Source organism: Pituophis catenifer, unplaced genomic scaffold (genome assembly GCF_029215685.1).
Source record: "Pituophis catenifer annectens isolate HBS135680 unplaced genomic scaffold, rPitCat1.0.hap2 SCAF_6, whole genome shotgun sequence".
NCBI lineage: Eukaryota > Metazoa > Chordata > Lepidosauria > Squamata > Colubridae > Pituophis > Pituophis catenifer.
In genome coordinates, this window is record NW_027256886.1 from 57,769,940 (window position 1) to 57,790,272 (window position 20,333).

A 20,333-nucleotide genomic window follows, 5' to 3' on the forward strand; every position below is an offset into this window, starting at 1 on the left:
AATCAGGCAGGCTACAATACAAGGTCTTCTAATACTTACCTAAATGGTTCTGATTCGTGGACATCCAGTGCTGCCCCTCGTATCCTTCCTTCCTTCAGAGCTTGGGTTAAGGCCTTTTCATCCACCAGACCACCCCGTGCTGTGTTTACCAAAAAAGCTCCTTGTCTCATCTGAGAGGAAATGAGAAGAAAGAAAAGAGCTGAAGAAGCTTTTTGGATGAAAAGCGAAACATCTTCAAAGAAAATCCAGAAAATCCAGTTGCCTCTTGAAAAAGCACCTATGGGACAACCATGACCTGGATGACTGAGAATCTCCACAGACAAAGAAAGAAAAGACCATTCCACAGTTTATAAAGATTTTCTTCTAGGTTTCTCACCCTACTATAAGAGCATTAATATCTACTCCCATGGTAAAATCTGTTCTGAAACCATTCAGGATCATAAAATGAAGGAGCTGGTGTCTATAAGTAAATGTTGGACAACTGTAATTTATCCTTTGAAAATTGATGCATTTTTATTCTTAAATCTTTCTCTGGGTCAAGGAACATTATGCATTTTATTCCTCTTACTCAAGAGTGAGAATAGATTTTCAACTTCTTTACAGAAGCACATTGTGTAGAATCCATCCTTGTGCAAGTTTGATTTCTCACTAGCTTTCTGAACTAACTGCAGGGGTTGGAAGTGGAGAACCATATTACAATAGATCTCTTTCTTTGGTAGTCTATTCCAGTCAGTGTTGAAGAGTGGAAGGTCATGTCTATGGCCTCCCATTTGTGAGGTAACATCTAATGAAACTGTTATTAGTAATCTGCCAGTTCAGGATTTGATATGATCAGCATAGTGGTGAGACCCAATTATATTCTAACTTCAATCATCCAGTCAAGTGATACCAGGTCCCAAATTCTGGAGGCTTTATAGATCTGGATGTGTGGAATGTCAGACCCAATCTTGACAAAAATGAGTGGGTATTTGGCTCCTCACTCTGGGATATTTCCATCTTTAGTCTTGGAAGGAGTAGCACTTTCCTATTCAAGACCAGTGAGCAATTTTGGAATCTTCTTGGATTCATAGCTGCTGCTTAAAAAACAACTGACAGCATGGCCAAGAAGACCTTTGAAAAGATTCATCTAGTGTTCTGGCTGAGCCTGTTCCTAGATCAGGAAGCTCTTTGGACAGTCATTCATGTCCTAGTCAACTTGTGATTTTTGTAATGTACTCTGCCTAAGGTCGCGCTTGAAGATCATTCAGAACCTATGAATGATCCAGAATGTGGCAGCGGGGGCATACCACACTATGTCCATGGGATACTGTTGCTCTGTGAGCTGCAACTGGTTGCCAAAGGGTTGGTTATTTGAGGGACCACATATGTGCAATAGTTTCTGCCTATCCAGTAAGATCAGACAGGGTGTGTACGCTCCAGCATATATCAAGACCTAGGTAGTATGCCATCTTTACTCTGGCATCCCTGTCTGGCTGCCAACCTGAGGATGTTCTGGTGGTCTCAAAACTTGGATACAGGTAGTCCTGGACATATGACCACAATTGGAACCAGAATCTGTCATTGAGTGAAGTAGTCATTAAGCGAGATGCCACATGGCCACTTTGCTCAATGACTGCAATCCCAGCATTCCAGATGCAACCGCATTAAGCAATCTTGGGTTGTTAAAACAGATGGAGTCCCAGGTAAGGAGTGCAGGGGCCTTGAGAAGGGGGTGGGGGAGGCCCTGGGTGGCCCAACTTAGGCTCTGCATTAAGGTAGGGGTGTGTGTGTGTGCATGCACAAGGATGCTGTGGATAAGGCTCTACTCTGGGCCTGAAAATATTGCTTAGATTCTGCAGGGAGAATTATCAGCCCCAGAGCAGAGAGACCAAGTGGGATTTTTGGTCCTTGAGAGTAGATCTTCCCTGCTGAAAAAATAGAGGATTTTAAGTCCCAAAGAAAAGAGGCTGGGCAGTAAGTAAGGAGCACAGAAGGAAGTGGTAGATATCACAGGAGACAAAACGCAGGCTGTGCCCTGAGAGGAGGCTGCAGATACGTTTCTTCATTCAGGGGCTGAAAATCCTACTTGGAATTTGACATGGATCTTTTTCAGCCAGTCTCTAGAGATTAAAGGAGTTATCTGGGCAGGTAGCAGCAGCTTGCAATTTACCTTACCAGTTTTCCTAGTTAATTTCTGGGGAAGCTGGCAAGGAAGATTGCAAATGGCAACCACATGATTACAGGGCCCTTGGTAACAAGTTATAACTTTGGGGAACAGTCATAAATCCCTTCATTCATCATCATCATAACTTTCAACAGCTGCTGAATGAATGGTTGTAAGCCAAGGATTACCTGTATTCTCCTAGACCTTAGAATAGTATTGTGGTTGAGCTTCTGTAGATTTTTGTCGGTTTAAAAAAAAAATCTTTTCGAAGTACATGACTTATTTTTCTATTATTTTATTATTTCTTGTTTTTTAAAGTCTAATAAGTCCAGCATAATCTGGAATTGAGTGGCCTCTAAATCATATAAGCAAACAAAATCTAAGCTACCCAGGGATAAAAATGCATACAATTTTTATCTGCCTCTGCTCGGATCTCCTCAATGCCAAAAGGAGTCCGGCCAAACGACACAAATTCCTGGATTCCATCTGAAGTAACAGAATCCTCTCTTTCCCTTCCATTTAGATTTACCTGCTTAATCGTAAAATCATTGATCAGGTGATGATTATGTTCATTGAGGTTACAGTGTAATGATACGCAGTCACTCTGGTACAGCAGATCCTGAAGTGTGTAGACGCGCTGAACTCCCAGGGACCTTTCAATTCCATCTTGCAGGTATGGGTCATAAAAGATCACGTTGAAGCCAAATGCTTTAGCTCGAACAGCTACTGCTTGTGCAGTGCGACCTATACCAAAAAAGACAAACAAGAAACCACACACACACGCATAGACACAGACGAGTGAATCAGAGAGCTGTAGTAACAGACCTCACAATCTGGCAGTACTTTTAGTTGTGAAGAGTGCATTAAGTATAGACTGAAACAACTGGCTGCCAAATGCATTCTCCTATCATAACAAAGGCATTCGCGCTACAAGGAAACTCCCTATTATTTATTTATTTATAGGTCTGCCCATTCCACAGTTCTGGGCATCTTCTAAAACGATATTCCTAACATTAAAGGTGGAAGTTGAACACTTTAAAAAGGCTAAAAGGGACTGGATAACGAGTTTTCAGTCTCTTCCTAAACTATAATAAGGAGGGGTGAATTTCAATTCTAATGGCCAATTTATTCCACAATAAAGAGGTGCCAATATTTTTACATGCTTAGAAAAAAGACTTTTCATCTCCTTTCCTTCCCCTTCCTGCTGGTAGAACTTAAATCTCCAAGAGATAAATTGTCTCGGCTGTCATCATTGAAGGTCAAACATGGACCGTGTAATGCAGCGTGTACGAGGGCATTACAAGAATCTGCCTTTAGAATATAGGCAGCTATGGCATTTTTCAAAAAGTTCCATTAAATATTTGTCACTGCGCTTCAGAAGCAATTAATTTGAATAAATTTAGCTATGTGCATGGAGAAGTATGCCCCAGCTTTAACAGAGAGCATGGTGCAATAATCAGCCGGGTGATGTCGAATTCTCAAATTGGAGGGCGGGGAAAAGAAAGAGACAAGAAACTCCAGGGAACTCAAGGCAAGTAATAATGTCTTCCAAAGAACCAGAATGGAACAGGATGCACCTAAACAGGTTAAAAAACAACAACAAACCGAAACAATGTTGTGCATCCAGCCACATTCAAAGCCCTGTATGGCTTCTCAATTCTGATCACCAACAAGAAAGCAGGTTAAGGAACTCTTATTACAAAGGACTTTGGTACAACAGTAGAATGACAACCCCCCTCTGAGCCTTATTTATTAGAAGAGCAACTTGTTTGCTGTAGGGGTTTTTCTCCCCCACTTCCCCCTTCCTTCTGCACTCTTACTGAATGGCTATTTAATTGGGCATGACTAAGACAACTGTCATGGTTTGGAAGCAAAGGTTTAATAAGGCTCTTCTGATAAAGAGGGACAGCTGCAATGCAATCAGCAGGTCATTATCCACAATGTCATTCCAATTCAATGTCATTGCTGGTCTCAACTAAGTTCTACATCAAGATGTGTTTTTTTCTTAAATGTAGAAAAAGGCAGAGAGAACCAGGCCTAAGCATGCAAAAATGGGTCTCAGAGTAAGATAAGAGGAGTTCCGTGAGAGTGACTAGAGGAAAAACTCCCTTTTCTTACACACTATATTTAGACAAAGATGGAAAGGCAGAGACACACCCATCTTTGACTGCCAGTATTCATTAACACAGTTATGGGATAAATGTGCACTTCAGTGCATGCGAGGAAGAAAAACCTAAAAAAACCCCAAATCTGTACCTCCCTCTCCTCAAGAAGCAAGCTACAAATGACTATTAACTGACCTAATTTATTCTAAGCACATAAACCACAGGGATAGATGGTCAAATAGTGAGACACTCCAAGCATACAATTAAAGAATAGGAGACCAACTCAAGGGGGGCTGGAAGTTGCTTCCTCCAGAGACGGGGTGTCTATCCCTCCTCCTTCCAAGCACAGGGAGCTTTGAAACCATGAGCAGCAAACAGGCTTCTCACGAGATGGTCCCTCTTGTTTACTTTGTGCTAACAGGAACCATTGTTAGGAAAAGCTGAATTCAGTGAACAGTGTTAGATCGGGCGGGGGTGGGGGGGAGAAGAACTGTATAGCTTCCCAAACACTGTTGAAGTACAACTCCTTGGTCCCCCACCATTATCATATAGGGAAGGAGCTGGTTGTTGGGAGCAGATCCCCTGACCCAGGTTACACTAAGCCTTCCCTTTACACTCAAGGTTAAGTTTCTGCTCAAAGCATCCTCCTCCTTAAATAATGGTGCAGCAGCACATCTGGTGGCAGAATCCATGTAGGAGTCTCCTTGGAAGATTTGGTCATTATGAGATCCGTTTTGAACAACCCAAAATTTTGTGTCTCCCCCCCCCCCCCCCGAAAGTTCCAACATACCAAATCCGATCAGGCCAAGTGTTTCGCCTCTAATACGGGCTGCTCCGGAAGCCACTTCCCGTATCTGTTCTACACTCTGCACTCGAGTTCCTTCCCTCAGAGCTTGGTAGAGCCAAGTGTTCCGCCTGTACAGATTCAGGACGTGGCAGAGGGTAGAATCAGCTGTTTCTTCAACTGCTGCAGAAGGTATATTGCAAACAGCAATCCCTGGAGTAGGGAACAGTAACCCAATTTTTAGTGAAGACAGCTCTCATAAAATCTATCGTTTGCTTTTAAATAAACAACTTTCTGTTTCCTGGAGAAGAAAACACTTAGCAACAGTACTAAACTGGATTAAACATAGCTTCTCTTCCACAAAGACTCCTTGGCTACTTCTGTTAGTTAGCATACACATATTACTTTCAATACGAATGTGTGACATCAAATTTTAATGCTGGTAACTGCAGAATCAGGAACAAGGAAATTCACTTTTCTGAAAAGTACCACAAGGTGGGGAATTCTCACTTGCACATTCTTTATATTGAGGGCAACACATCTTACAAATCAACTGCAGTCCTTGTCTGAAGGCTAAGGTGGCAGAAGAGATTGTGAATCCTACTTCTATAGACAAATCTAAGAGAGAGCTGCAGCCAATCGGCAGTAGCTCCATACTTGGGGCCCAATGCCTAACTTATCAATTTATCTGTCTGAATAGCAGTAGTGAAATTGATGCAAAGGCCTGATGTGTGTGTGTGTGTGTGTGTGTGTGTGTGTGTGTGTGTGTGTGTGTGTGTGTATTCTCACCGTTCTTCTGATCCCATTCAGTTTCAACAAATTATAACCAGAATCCCTTCCTGAGATCTGTGAATGCTATGGAAAGTCTCCAGGCCTCATTTATGCAGTACAAGGATTCCCCACTGATACAGTTGGCTTCCAATCTGGAAACCAGCCGCATTTAAAAGTATATACGTGTGAAATCTCTTAGACCTTAATGCCATGCTCAATCATCCATGCTTTTTATTTTACCCTAACATTTCTGCCCAAGACTTATTTTCCTCTTCGCCTTGTATATCTGCAAGAAGATGATCTGCCTTCACGGAATGCCCTCCTTTCACAAGGTAACGCTAAGCTAAATGATCTAACGTAATAGGGTTAAGTAATAAGCAGCTTTGATAAAGCGTAGCCATGTTCACTCAGCATAGGACTGATTCTTTTGACGGCAGGATACCAGAGTATGGAGAGGAGTTCAGCAAAATTAGCTTTTTCTCATTCTCCAGTCACTCCAGGATAGTAGCAGCACCATCTGCTTGCATGCTTTGAAAGCAAAACTCATCTTAACCTTATTCACAGATTTCCATCTCTTAAAACAATCTTAGATAACGGGCATAGAGGAATTAATAAAATGCCTTGCTTCAGTACATTTTTATCTCACTTTTCTTCCAATAGCATAAATACCACACATGTACCACTCAAACACTATGAAAAGTTATAAACAGATTATATTGAGGAAAAAAAATGGTTTGATGGAAGTCTATGAGGTTAGCTTCGTGGTGATGCTGAGATTTTAATCGAAGTTCCATTAGCCCTCTTCTCAGACGCTGACATACTCACTTGGGTAACAAACACATTTCTATATGATAAAGCCGGGTGAATTAAGGCATTTTGTTCCTTCTGAGATAACTTATTTTTTCTCCCATATAATCTTGGTCATACTATATATGGGGAGAGCTGGAGGAAAATATGGAGAAGTGATTGAACCAAATTTGTTCATCCACTTGGTTCATTGCAGATGACTAACTTTTAGCATCTATTAATAGTAAGAACGAAGAGGAGGAACAACTCAGGCATTGAACGTCTACAATAGTCCCTTACAGCCTTGAGGTTTTTTTTGAAATTGTGAATTACAACTGCATACTACCTAGAGAAATTACACTCCAACATATCTACACGGCACTAGATTGGAAGAAGGTGGCCTACAAGATCCATGAACCTTTGATGTCAGCAGTAGCTTTTCTGTTTTTTAATGTTGCCATGCTATAGGGTAAAGACGTACGGATGTCTTTAAGGGATATAGCACTAAGAAAAATATGTTTGTATATATTAAGGCATTTAAAATTCCAACAGATCATTTGGACTTCTGACGCAATAAAAGGAAATAGTCTCCACAGGAAATCTTCAAATGTAAATGATAAGTTACTTCTTTGAAAATTCCCTAAAATATTCTGACAATCAAGTGATGCTAGGAAAAAACATGAGGCGTCATAGGTAAGTTGGAACATATTTATGTAAATTACACCACAAAGACTCTAGTTTAAAAAACAGCTACAAAGGATATGTGATTCTTTAGTAAGATTTACAATGGAGTACTTTGAATCAATTAATCTTTTTAATGACACCCTATCGACAGACATACACAGTTGGCAACCTATAAAGATCAATTTTATTTTATATGCTAATGTTATGGAATTCATTAGTGGTAAAACAGTTAACAGCCCTGCTTGCAAATAGCTCAGAACTATTTAGCAGCAAACTGAAATGGCCAATATGTTACAATTCTTCAATTTAGTTAAGGATAGCATCATTAGTTGTTTATATTTGTCAGGTAATAAGAGACTTTGCTGCAAAGGAATATAAAACTAAGGAAACAAATGCCCATATGCCTCACCCCTAATAAATTACTTCTTTAAAATACTTTCCAAATATTGAGTTGAGCGTAAAGTTTTATACAGGGAATAGCTCTAGAAGATACGTTTGTAATGTTATATTGGGGTTATCTAATGAAAAATTAAGGCTTCATTATACTGATGATGCTTCAAAATTATTCCCAAATTACTTTCACGTGGAAGCTACTTGGGGCATTCTCTTGATGAAGACCACTGCATGTGATATGCAGCCTTTGGGCTCAGTAAGATCTAAGATAAACCGGTTTCCATTTCTAGGCAGCTATGAACACTCTTTCTGGCAGTTTATTATAATATGGAGACAAACACACACATGCTAAGCCATGCCAAAAAAAAAAGAAAAAGGTGTCTCCAAGATAGTACAGCCATCTTAGAGAATCATGAAAGTTGCAGCTTGTGACAGAAAAGGCTGGCATCTGCATAACAGATAGCACTTCGAAAGGACTATCCCTGGAAACTGTATTATGGAAGGAAGTCTTTAAATAAGATCCTCAAATTCTAGAGTCCTAGAAGAACATTAAGGCAAGAGTAGGAATGTAATCAAAGTCAAAAAAAGTTATCCCAATAACTATATGTCCTGCCTTAGTCATGATAGCCAACTGAGTGACTTTGGGCCAGTCTCTCTCTCTTTCAGTTCAACTCACTTCTCAGAATGATTGTGATGGGGAAAATAGGAGGGAAAAAGTGTGTTGGATATATTTGCCATATATTTGAGGTATTGATAAAAATAATAAAGGTGGGATACACACACACACACACAACTCTCATGTCTGTAACCTTTAATTGGGTAAAGTGTGAATCATAGAGCAAACTACTTGAACCAAGGTACCTCAAATGTGCTAACCTATGGAATGTGTCCAAAATCCAGAATCCTGTCTCCTGTGAAATTAAAATTTGGCAAATTTTGTAAAACATTTCATGACATAAAATTATCATAAAACATGCAATACACAAAATGTCAGAAACCATTTCCCGCTGTCAATTCCTATACAGTTCAACATGGGCTACTTTCAAGGCAGAAATACAGCTCTAAATAGGTTCCTGAATTTTTAAGAAACTTTTCAAGTACATTAGAAGCTCTGCCATTGCTGAAGGCATTGAGGAATCTGGTAAAGAAATACCACTGAAAGAATGACACAAGGAGTCACGGACTCATTCTGTAGGTTAACCCATTTGAGGTACCTTAGTTCAACTAATTTGCCCTATGATTCACCATTTCACTCAGTTAAAGGTTACAGACATGAGAATTTCTATATTTGTATGTTATCCAATTTTAAGAATATGGGACACTTTTAAACAGGCAGTAGAACTTACACAATTTATAAAACTAATATATAATACCACTATGGTAATATATTTTGGAAGAAACATAGGTCCATTTAAGCAGCTTTAATACGTATAGCAGTTGGATCCAAAGAGTTGCATCCTCTACATGAAGTCAAACAGTTGGCGTGTATTATTAGGTAATATTTTAGTATTTTTATGGATGACTTGCAAAAAGCCATGAATGTACCTACTAGTCTATGTGTCTGGAATAGACATGAAGAGATGCAAAATTTTTATTTCAAACTATTCTCTCAGGTTACTCTCAATAAAGTAATTTATAAACCATAGTTAAAGTTAACTTCTTTCCTCTAATCACAGTTGAAATTAAATATTGCATTCAAAACTGTACTAAGGTGATGTCAATCAGCAATAGACACAAAAGTATCCTTCACATATCGTATTCTTCACATATTGTTTTGAACAAAGAGGGTTGAACATAAGAACTAACCCAGGCTTACTTTCTATGTTTAATTGTCCAATCTGATATCAGTTAGATGTGCCAAAATGACTCTCTGGGAATTCTAGGGACAGCAATAGCAGCTTATTTGGACAATGATCTTTTGGGAAAAGCTGGTTTAACATTATTTAAGCCAAATCTTCCATTTCTTCACCTATCATTTCATAAATTTTTCTTGACGCACTAGTATTGAATTCAGTGCCTATAGAAGTTTTGTGGATATGGAGATACAGAAATACAGAATAGTACAATCTGTTTCTATCTTCCTAACTACTGAAGATGATTCATGTGTACAACAGGTGACATCACTTTCCCCCAATGCTTCTGAAAGTATAGTATAGTATAGTATAGAAAACTACAGCAATCTCCATTCTAGGTGAGTGTTATTTCCACATCTGGATTCCACAGATAGGTTCATTTAACTTATACCTTACCTCTACCAGAGATCCCATGTTTACTATGAATCAATCAATCAAATAACATGAAAATATTTTATCATGCATCAGAATTGTATATAAGCTGCTCCCATGAAAAACAAGTCTATAAATACAAATACAAGAACCATAGTGGTGCAGTGGTTAGAATGCAGTATTGCAGGCTAAGTCTGCCGACTGCCAGGAATTCGATCCTCACTAGTTCAAGGTTGGCTCACCTTCCATCCTTCTGAGGTTGGTAAAATGAGGGCGCAGATGGTAAACCGCTTATAGAGTGCTGTAAAGCATTGTGAAGTGGTATATAAGTCTAAGTGCTAGTGCTACAATCCTGAGACAATTAAATAATTTACTTTACACTTAAGAGACAAGCTACATTTTAGAAAGAGTATCTGTAGGAGTGGCATCTAAACGTACCAAGTTCTCCTGCAGCCTTGATGTCAATGTTGTCATAACCGCTGCCTATCCGAACAATGACTCGTAAGGCCTTGAACTTCTCTAGGTCCTCCCGGGTGAGAGTGATAGTGTGATACATCATTGCTCCAACAGCTTCATTTAAAACCTAAAAGACAAACACGGAAATTGTAGACATTAGTGGAGCAGATGAATCTATTCTGGAATAGTAGCTGAAGTCCAATGTTGAATCGTTCAAATATCTATCAAAGCACATGATTCAATCAGATAAAAATGCTCAAAAACTCCAGGACAACAGCAGTAATTCTAAAACTTTTCAGCAAATATTTTCATATCAGATTCTTCATTCTGAAGTTCTTATCTTAATTTCAGACTGTGAATGAAAGCCTGGATAAAAAGATCATCTGAGTAAACAGCAATCATAAACAATGAGAAAATTATATATATACACACATGTGTGTGTGTGTCCGTCCGTGTGTGTGTCCCCTTTATCTCCTCACCTGTTCAACCTTCCATTCTACCGTTAGATCCTAAATTGAGTCATGATATAGTCCCAAGTAATCATATATTAATACATGCAACTATATAAATCTTAAATAATTTCAGAACTTATATAGGTTACGATGAATTTTTATCACTTTTGTCAGAATGAAAGTTCCTAATCTGGCATCTATAGACATCAAAATAGCACCGAAGATCTCTCCTGAAGAAAGTAGAAGAAAGTAAGGCTTCCTGCCCTAGGTGAATTTATATATATATTTGTAAAAAAAAAAGAAAGATAAAAACTGGGAACAGGTCTTGTTATAAAGCAAAGTACTAGTTTGTAACATTATCTTTATTTCCAAGAATACTGTAACTTTCGTGCTCACTTAGATGGGTGATTGCAACCCCATGGTTTGTTTGGAAAATGCTTACCTGCCTGGATAAAATACAAGAAAGCAGAAGTAGTAGGGAGTATAGTATAGTATTCTATAGGTGTGAGGTAAAAGAAGGCAGCATTCTGGTGATCAGCACTTAAATTAATTTTATCCCCAATAGCAATCATTTTGTCAAAGAACAATCCTCTGGAGCAGCCATTTTACAAGAGCAAGTACACCATGTTTGCAGAATTCCAAATAGGTGGGTGTCTCTTGATATACTAATACTTTATTTTTGCCACAACACTAATTTAAAAGGCAAGTGAATTATTGCTCAAGGATTATATAACTGAAGGAGAAAGCAAGTAGTCTCCAACCCTTTCTCTTCTCGGTAGAACTTTTCTAATTTCGTTATTGTGTCCTTCCAAGGGCCAGAAAAAGAATAGATACATATCTCTTGAAGAACTATAAGTAAAGTTAAAAGGAGATAATTTTATAAACCTTTTTTTTTGCAAGAAGGAGAAAATTGTTAAGATAAATATGGACCATCCCAAACATGTTGCTTGCCTCTTTCCTTATCTCATATATTGCATTAGTTTTCTGTAAATTAAATGGAAATATGGGGAAGAACAAAAGTGGAACAAAAAAATCCTGAATATTCTCCCTGAACATTTTATCACTGGCTAATTGGAATTCTGCAGTCTTATGACTTTGTGTAAGGCTTTTATTTAGTACAGTAATGACCAGCTCAATGTGTTTAATGTGAAGAAATGTGTTTAATCTTAAGAAATACCTTCTTCTTTCCTCCTCCTCCATTATATGCAGTATGATCGCAGTGATTCTTATAGTATCAACAAACTTTAACATACTCTGCAATGTACAGCACTGGTTAAAGCCCTTTGTTTATGCTTTATTCAATAGAGATGATCAAGTAAGTTGGAGTATTAAAAAAAGAGACCACTTACTTATGTAGCTCTGTCTTCCTTGATTTATGAAATCAGTCAAACTAACTTACTCCACAACAAAGGCCTTTCTCCCAATACTAAAGAGCAGATAGTAAAAACATATACTGTATGTCTATTAACCCTCTATTCTCTGGCGCGCTGCTTGGAAGAATCCAAGAGCGTGGGTAATACCCCTCAGGTTGCCTGAAGATACTGAGTGTATGTCACTTTAAATGTTTGTTGACTCCTCCCCTAGGGACTGGCTGAGGCTCAGTTCCTTTCACTCAGTGCAGCCTGAAAAAGTGTTTTTCTTGGACTTCCTGCTTCTTGGCAATTCAATCCTTCATATTTCTACAACTTTATTTTGAAATTTATTTTGAAATTTATTTTATCCTTTATCCATTATTTTCCGGATTCCTTCTAACTTCAAAACTGTGAGTCTGCTCCCTACATCGTCCCATCGCAAGCAGCTTAGTGCTGCAGGCCTTGGCCTTCCGCCGTCCTCCTGGGCTTCTCCCTGCCGCAGGGCTCTGATTATCATCCCCTCATCCCTGCGAGCCTGCTGCCTTGACCTACATAGCCCTCGCCGCCGAGCTCTGCCTCTAATCGGCATCTTTGCGAGCCTACTAATTAGGGCGATCAGGAGACGCGTGTGCTTGCCGCGGCCTGATAAGTCGGCCGCCACCGCCCCCTAGCATCGCGGGATTTCTGGCAGCACTTTGGGAGGCGTTAGGAGCGCTCGTTAGCGCTCACACGCAACGGCGATCCCTTCGAGCGCGGTAGCCTGCCAGCGACCCTGCACCTACTGACAGCAGGAGAGAGGCCTAAATTCTCTCAAACTTCGTCAGCGACGCCCCGAAGCTCGTCCTTTCCCGCGCGGCCGCCATTTTGTGACCGCCGCCATTTTGTGACATCGGAGCCAGGCCTCTGCGGCGTTTTTGGACGAGTCGGCTATCAGGCCTCCTTTTCTGCAGGAGCTCCTTGTTGTTAAGAACATTCATTTTGGTGGCGATTTCTCTTGCTTTACGCTACTCTCGAGTAGCCCCTTGGCCTGCTTCAAGATCTAGTGATTTCTATCTGCTTTTCTCCTACCTGACTCTTACCAGACCTTGGAGGAGACCTGTTTTTGGGGTTGTACTCCCCCCCCCTTTTGAAAAAAAAAAAAAAAATTAAATTACTTACCATGGGCGATCCAGATCTATCTTCGGACATGGAGCAAGACCACTCTCCACCCCGGCCCAGAGGCTCTGATCGTTCTTCGGGGAAGGCACCAAAGAAGGCGTCAAAAAAGTCATCACGCCCATCTAAATCTGCCTCCTCTAAAGGCCACAAATCTTCCTCGGCTGAGGATAAGGCCGCTAAGCGTCGCCATGATGCTCTTGAGCGTCAATTCCAACAGGCGCAACGCAAGGCTCCTAATTCTGTACCACCTGTCACCCGTCTTGCGGAGGAGCTTCCATCTCTCATTGACCCCTTGCCTCATCCGGCCCCTTCTCAGGGGCTACCAACTGGATCCGAGGCTACAACTCAGGGATTCGTCTACTCCCAACAGCTTGAGCCCCCTGCAATTCCTTCAACTTCTTCAGCAGTGTCCCAGCCCTCTCTTCCGGGCAGGGCGCCTGAGGCTACGTTCACGCCCACCGCGGCAGGTCTTAGACCTCCAGAGGTTCCTCAACCTTCTTATTATGACATCCAGGCAATGATCACGGCCACAGTGTCCAGAATGATGGCAGGAGGTTTCCCTCAAGCTCCTTATCCTCAGGAGATTTCGCAACCATACATGCCGGAACCACCCAGACCAGCCGCACATCGTCCTGATGTCGACCCTGGGGACTACTTGCTACAGGAGTCCGACCACAGTGACGACTCCCAATTTGGCTGTGATGAGCCTGGGGATATGGAACTCTCGGAGGACGAGGATGAACCACCTGAGAAGCCCTCCTCTACGGGACTTTTTCGGCCTTCTCTCTTCAAGGCCCTTCTCCGCAAGGCCATCGCTACGACGCAATTGGCTTCTTCCAAGCCCTTGCCAGACACCGAGAGGTCCTCTAATCCTCATGATGCTCTTTTTGCTGTCCCGCAACCCGACCAGGAGTTCATCCCTTGCCCACAACTGTTCTCTGAAACCGTTCAGCGGCCCTGGGCCCAGCCGGGAGCGCTCGCAGCACCCAACGGCATTGACAAAAAGCTGTTCTGCTCAGCGCCCAGTTTACAGGATTTACTTGAACTCCCGTCGGTCGACGCACCAATTGCAGCCCTAACGTCATCCACGGTGCTATCCAACGACATCGCAGACAGCTTGCGCTCTGAGGACAAAAGAGCCGAACTAGTGTTCCGCAAGGCCCATCAGACTGCGGCCTGGGCCATACGCGCTGCCACCTCGGCCTCTTTCTTTAACAGGGCCTCCCTGATCTGGCTCCGCCAGCTTCAGGAGCGACTCCCGCCTGATGACCGGCGCCTCCACCAGGATGTTAAACAAGCTGGTGGCAGCGACGGAATACTCCGCAGATGCGGCTCTGGCAGCAACCAGGTTTGCGTCGCGATCTCTGGCGTCGACCGTCACCTCTCGTCGCCTCCTGTGGCTCCGACATTGGCGTGCAGACGTAAAATCCAAATGGAAGCTTGCTTCAGCTCCATATAAGGGATCTCGGCTGTTCGGGGAGGCACTCGACCCCATCCTCATAGAGGATAAGGACAAAAGGAAAATCATGCCATCGTCCTATCGCAGGGCGGAGCGTCGCTACTTACCTTATAATCAGCGGCCTTCCTTTCGGGCAGATCCTGGCACCAGCTCCGCTTCCACCTATCGTCCTTCATCCTTTTCTTACGACCGTCCGTCGGACAGGCAGTCCTTTCGGGACCGCACCAGGCGACAACAGCCTTCGAAGCGCCCCTTTCGCGGAGGAGCCTCCCGGCCCTTCCGGAGAGGGAAATGACTGCTCCGAACCCTACCCTATCGGCGGCCGCCTGCATCATTTCTTCCACCAATGGTTCCAAACTACGACGGACGAATGGGTCCTGCAAACCATTCATCTGGGACTCACCCTGGAGTTTTCCTCCTGCCCTCCTCATCGTTTCATCCGATGCCCGGTCTCCAGGAACCCCGAAAAGAGACGCCTGATGTCCTCGGAAATACATCACCTCTTGGACATTCACGCTATAGAGCCCGTTCCCACAGAACACCGTGGGACCGGTTTCTATTCAATATTTTTCCTGGTTCCAAAGAGCTCCGGAGGCTGGAGGGGGATCCTGGACTTAAAGCAGTTAAACAAATTGATCGCCTACCACAAATTCAAAATGCAGTCCCTTCATTCGATCTTGGCCGCCATCAGACAAGCCGACTACATGACTTCCATCGACCTCAAGGAGGCCTACCTCCATATTCCGGTCAGGCCCTCCCATCGGCGATTCCTTCGTTTCTCTTACGACAACCAGGACTTCCAGTACAGGGCCATGCCGTTCGGTCTCTCGTCTGCCCCCAGAACCTTTACGAAGATCCTCGCTGTAGTAGCAGCTTCCCTTCGGCTCATTCCCATCCGAGTCCTCTGCTACCTGGACGATATCCTCATCCTGTCCGACTCTCAACACAAAGCCTTCAGGGACCTGGAGGCAGTTCGAGATTCCCTTCAACGGCATGGTTTCTCCCTAAATTTGGAGAAGAGTTACCTCCAGCCCACTCATCGTATTCAACACCTTGGGGCCATCATCGATTCGACCTCGTGTCACGTATTCCTGGCCCCGGATCGTTGTCTCAGCATCGCCACGGCGATTGTCCAGATTCAGTCTTCCCGGACAGTTTCTATCCTTCAATTGTCACAGCTCCTCGGGAAACTAATCTCATGCATCAACATCGTGCCGTGGGCTCGCCTACATTCTCGCCCCCTCCAATGGTTCCTCCTGCCCCATCAGAAGTCCCTGGGCAGCAATTCAACATCGAAGGTCAGGCTCCCTGGTCCCATTCGCCGATCACTCCGTTGGTGGACTTCTCCCGCTATTTCGAAGGGATGCTTCTTTCAAGAGCCAGAAAGGATAACAGTGACAACAGATGCGAGTTTACTGGGGTGGGGTGCCCATCTGTCTGCAAAGATGGCCCAGGGTCTTTGGTCAGCCTCGGACCTACAGCACGATATCAATTGGCTGGAGCTGAGGGCCATCCACCTAGCCCTCCGGCATTTCCAACCCGACATTCAAGGTCAACACGTGCTGGTCTTGACCGACAACACCACGGCCAAGGCACACCTGAATCGGGAGGGCGGCACGCATTCCAAACCATTGCTGGACGAGGCGATCTCCCTCCTTTCCTGGGCGGAGGGGACCATACTCTCCATCTCAGCTCAACACATCTCCGGGACGGAGAATACCCAGGCGGACTGGTTAAGCCGCTCTCAAATCGACCATGCGGAATGGCGTCTGGACCCATCTCTCTTCCGGCTTCTGTCGGCCAGATTCGGCCTTCCTATTCTGGACTTGTTTGCGAGCCCCTGCAACACACAGCTTCCTCGCTTTTACTCCAGGTTCCCAAGTCCGGGGTCCGAAGGGACGGACGCCCTACGATGTCCATGGCCCCGCGGCCTATTATACGCCTTTCCTCCAATCCCTCTTCTCCCAAGGGTAGTGCGCAAAATTCTGTCGGAGGGCGCGGAGGTTCTCCTGGTCGCCCCGCACTGGCCACGACAACCGTGGTATGCGGACCTACTGGACCTGTCAATATCCCGGCCATGGAGAATTCCCCAGGACAGGGTCTCTCTCAGCCAGGGAGCCATCCTACACCCGGAACCGGGGTGGCTCCAACTGGCCGTCTGGCATTTGAGAGGGCCCTCCTGAGGAAGGACAACCTGTCGGGGCGAGTCATTACCACCATGCAAGCCTCCCGCCGGGCTTCAACTCTACGAATTTATGAGGCTACTTGGCAGGCCTTTCGCCGCTGGTGTCGCAAAAACAGCGTGGACCCGGCCGGAGCATCAGTTCCTGTTCTCCTTGAGTTCCTCCAGGACGGATTGGACAGCGGCCTAGCCCCGAATACCCTGAGAAGGCAGGTAGCTGCCTTGAACTCGGTTTTGTCGAAGTCACCGGATCGCCCTCTGACCTTGGATCGGAGAGTTCGAACATTTCTTAGAGGTGCCACCAACTTGCATCCGCCAGTAGTACATAGGTATCCATCCTGGGATCTGTCACTGGTGCTCCAGACCCTGATGTCTCCACCCTTTGAGCCCCTGTCTTCTATTCCTCTTCGATTCCTGACCCTTAAGGTCGCCTTTCTAGTGGCGATCACGTCAGCGAGGCGGGTCTCCGAGCTCGCGGCCCTTTCTGTCCGCTCAGACCTTTGCATTTTTCATCAGGACAGGGTGATCCTCCGACTTGACCCCGCCTTTGTCCCCAAAATCAATTCGCTCTTCCATCGAGCTCAAGAGTTAATTCTGCCGGATTTTTGTCCGCGACCTCATCATCACAGAGAAGCCCAATGGCATAAACTCGATGTCCGGCGCGCTCTCCGGCACTACATTAAGCGGACTTCCCAGTTTCGGAAATCGGAAGCGCTATTCGTATCTTTCCTGCCAGCTTCAATGGGACACAAAGTCTCTTCGTCCACCATTGGGCGGTGGCTCAAAGCTTGCATCTCTACGGCATACACCCTTCGCAACAAGTCCCCACCTGGACGCGTCTTGCCGCATTCAACTAGGAGCGCCGCGACTTCGGCGGCATGGGCCACACAGGCATCCGTCCTGGACATTTGTCGAGCAGCCGCCTGGACCTCCCTCACTCCCTTTGTGCGACATTATAAAGTTGACTCCTTTGCCTCGGCTGAGGCGTCCTTCGGACGGCGAGTTCTGCAATCTGTGATCTCTGCTACAGCCAGCCGGGAGCATCCAGCCGCCCCTCCCATCTAGTACTTGCTTGGGTACATCCCACGCTCTTGGATTCTTCCAAGCAGCGCGCCAGAGAATGGATGTTGCTTACCTGAACATCCTTTCTGGGCGCGCTGCTGAAGAATCCAACCCACCCGTTGCGGCTTCTGCTTCCTGATCCTGGATGGACTTGACTCTTGTTAGGACATCCTTCATGAAAGAAACTGAGCCTCAGCCAGTCCCTAGGGGAGGAGTCAACAAACATTTAAAGTGACATACACTCAGTATCTTCAGGCAACCTGAGGGGTATTACCCACGCTCTTGGATTCTTCAGCAGCGCGCCCAGAAAGGATGTTCAGGTAAGCAACATCCAATCTTTCTATTCACTGGTGTCCTATTTATTAATGTGTACAGGGTTTTTACTTTTGCCTTCATTTTACTATTTTCCAAAGAAAATTTATCTCTAAACACCATTCATTTTGACAAAGGAAAAAAAATAAAATTAGCATGGGATGTAAATTATTTTTTTAAAAAAAGGCTTTTTTACATGCAAGAATGTTAAGTTACTACAATCTAATTCTCAAAGTTGGATGACTAAAAAATACAAGAGAAAAAGTGAAACAATTGGCTTCATATCACTGGAAACTGATCCATGGGCTCTATGTGCTTCAGTAAGTTTTATACTCTAACACACAGATTAATTTTATCAGTCAAAGAGTCTTTAGAGCTAAAATTACAATCACTCTTGTGACTCCATATGTTGTGTAAACACAGCTTGGAAGAATGTTTTGAATAAGCAATAACGAAGGATGAGATGCTTTGGTAACAGCTTTGCATTGGAGTTGATCAGTTATTTACTACAGATGATTTCAAATAAGTGTAGCAAGTTATAATTCTTTAGGACTCTGTCCTGAGGGCAGGATGATCTATGAATGATGGTAATCCTTAAATGATTTTGTCTGCCATCTATATTCAGGCAATTTTTATCTGGCTGCTTCCTATCCCCTTTATATTCCTTTCTGGAAGACCTGGATTTAAATCTTACGATCACACCAAATAATCAGTTTCCATACAGCATTCTTTCAGCCTGCTCAGCTTTGCTCAAAGATAAGCACTGACAAAGACAAATTTATCTTGTATTTTCAAGATCCAAATTCTCAGAGATTTAGATTTTTTGTCACCACAGAAAAAAAAAAAAAGAGTTTTTATAAGGCTAGGAAACTTGGTCCACAGTACAGGCATGGTAAATGAATAATGATGCCAACAGATCTGAATACTTCTCAGGGTCAAACTATATGTTACATTCAATTATGTAACCCGGGGATCCTTTCCTCTCCTTTACTTTAATTCCATTTTGTTGACCATGTTTTGATTAGGACCACCACAAACAGTAGAGTAACTTCCCATTAAATTGTTTTCTTCTTAACATTTTTCTATGTTTTTCTAAAAAAGGGAGAGAGTGGCATACTAAATAATATAATTAGTACCTCAGTTATTGGCATTCTATTAAAGTAATTTCCAAATTTTGCCCAGATATCAAAACCACTTATTTCCGAATAAAGCTCATAATAAAACTTACCTTTTCAATAACACAAGAAGTTCACTTTTAAGGCTAAATCTCTAAATAATACAAAATTTTAAATTGAGTATTTAAACAACTGAAAAAAATTCACAACCTGAGGAATTTAAGTAGCGTTTAAAAACTTGTTATATATGCAACTAAAAGTCTTCCTATTTCTAAACAGTAAATAGGAAACAGCCCTATTTCTAAACAATGTAACTTCTGCTTCCTTCCAAAACTTACACAAAAATTGTTACTAAAATGTATTCAATAATACAGTACAATTGATGTCAAATTCTTTTTCTGTGCCTGAAGACTGAGGGTATGGATGGGGGAAAACACACTGCAAATCTGTCTTAGCACGGCTGAGCACCTTTCAGCTTTTGGCCCCTGGGATCAGGTAGCTTTTTAAAAAATCTTTAACCCTTGATGGGGTTTATACTCTTTCAGACAAAATAGATGCGGGGTTTGAACTCCTGCTCAAAAGAGCAAGATATAAGCTCTGGATAGGGTGCTTTGGATTGTCTTGATTTCTGTGTGCCAGTTGTGCCCATTCTTAGATTAGGAGGTCTGTTCACTCTCACTCATGTCTTATTTACTTCCTGATTAGATTACTGCAATACTTTCTACATGGTACTGCTCTTGAAGACTACTTGGTGGCTTCAACTGATCAAAAACACAGCAGCTGAATGAGTTTTCAGCATGCTTTAGTTGCGTCCCTTTCTGGATTGGGACTTGTTACGCACGGTCACTCATGCCCTCGTCACCTCCCGCCTGGACTATTGTAATGCTCTCTACA

The 20,333-nt window shown here is 43.2% G+C and overlaps 1 protein-coding gene across 3 annotated transcripts in view; it reads right to left on the reverse strand.

The window, feature by feature from the left end:
* CTBP2 (C-terminal binding protein 2) overlaps nucleotides 1-20,333 on the reverse strand; it is a 91,511-nt gene that overhangs the window by 9,612 nt on the left and 61,566 nt on the right. For all 3 annotated transcript variants that reach the window (XM_070944920.1, XM_070944919.1, XM_070944918.1), the window contains 4 exons: nucleotides 10,330-10,474; nucleotides 5,039-5,245; nucleotides 2,673-2,887; nucleotides 40-170 (listed from right to left, as the gene is read on the reverse strand). In XM_070944920.1, coding sequence (XP_070801021.1) covers nucleotides 40-170; nucleotides 2,673-2,887; nucleotides 5,039-5,245; nucleotides 10,330-10,474 — 698 coding nt within the window. The remainder of the gene's footprint in view (nucleotides 1-39; nucleotides 171-2,672; nucleotides 2,888-5,038; nucleotides 5,246-10,329; nucleotides 10,475-20,333) is intronic.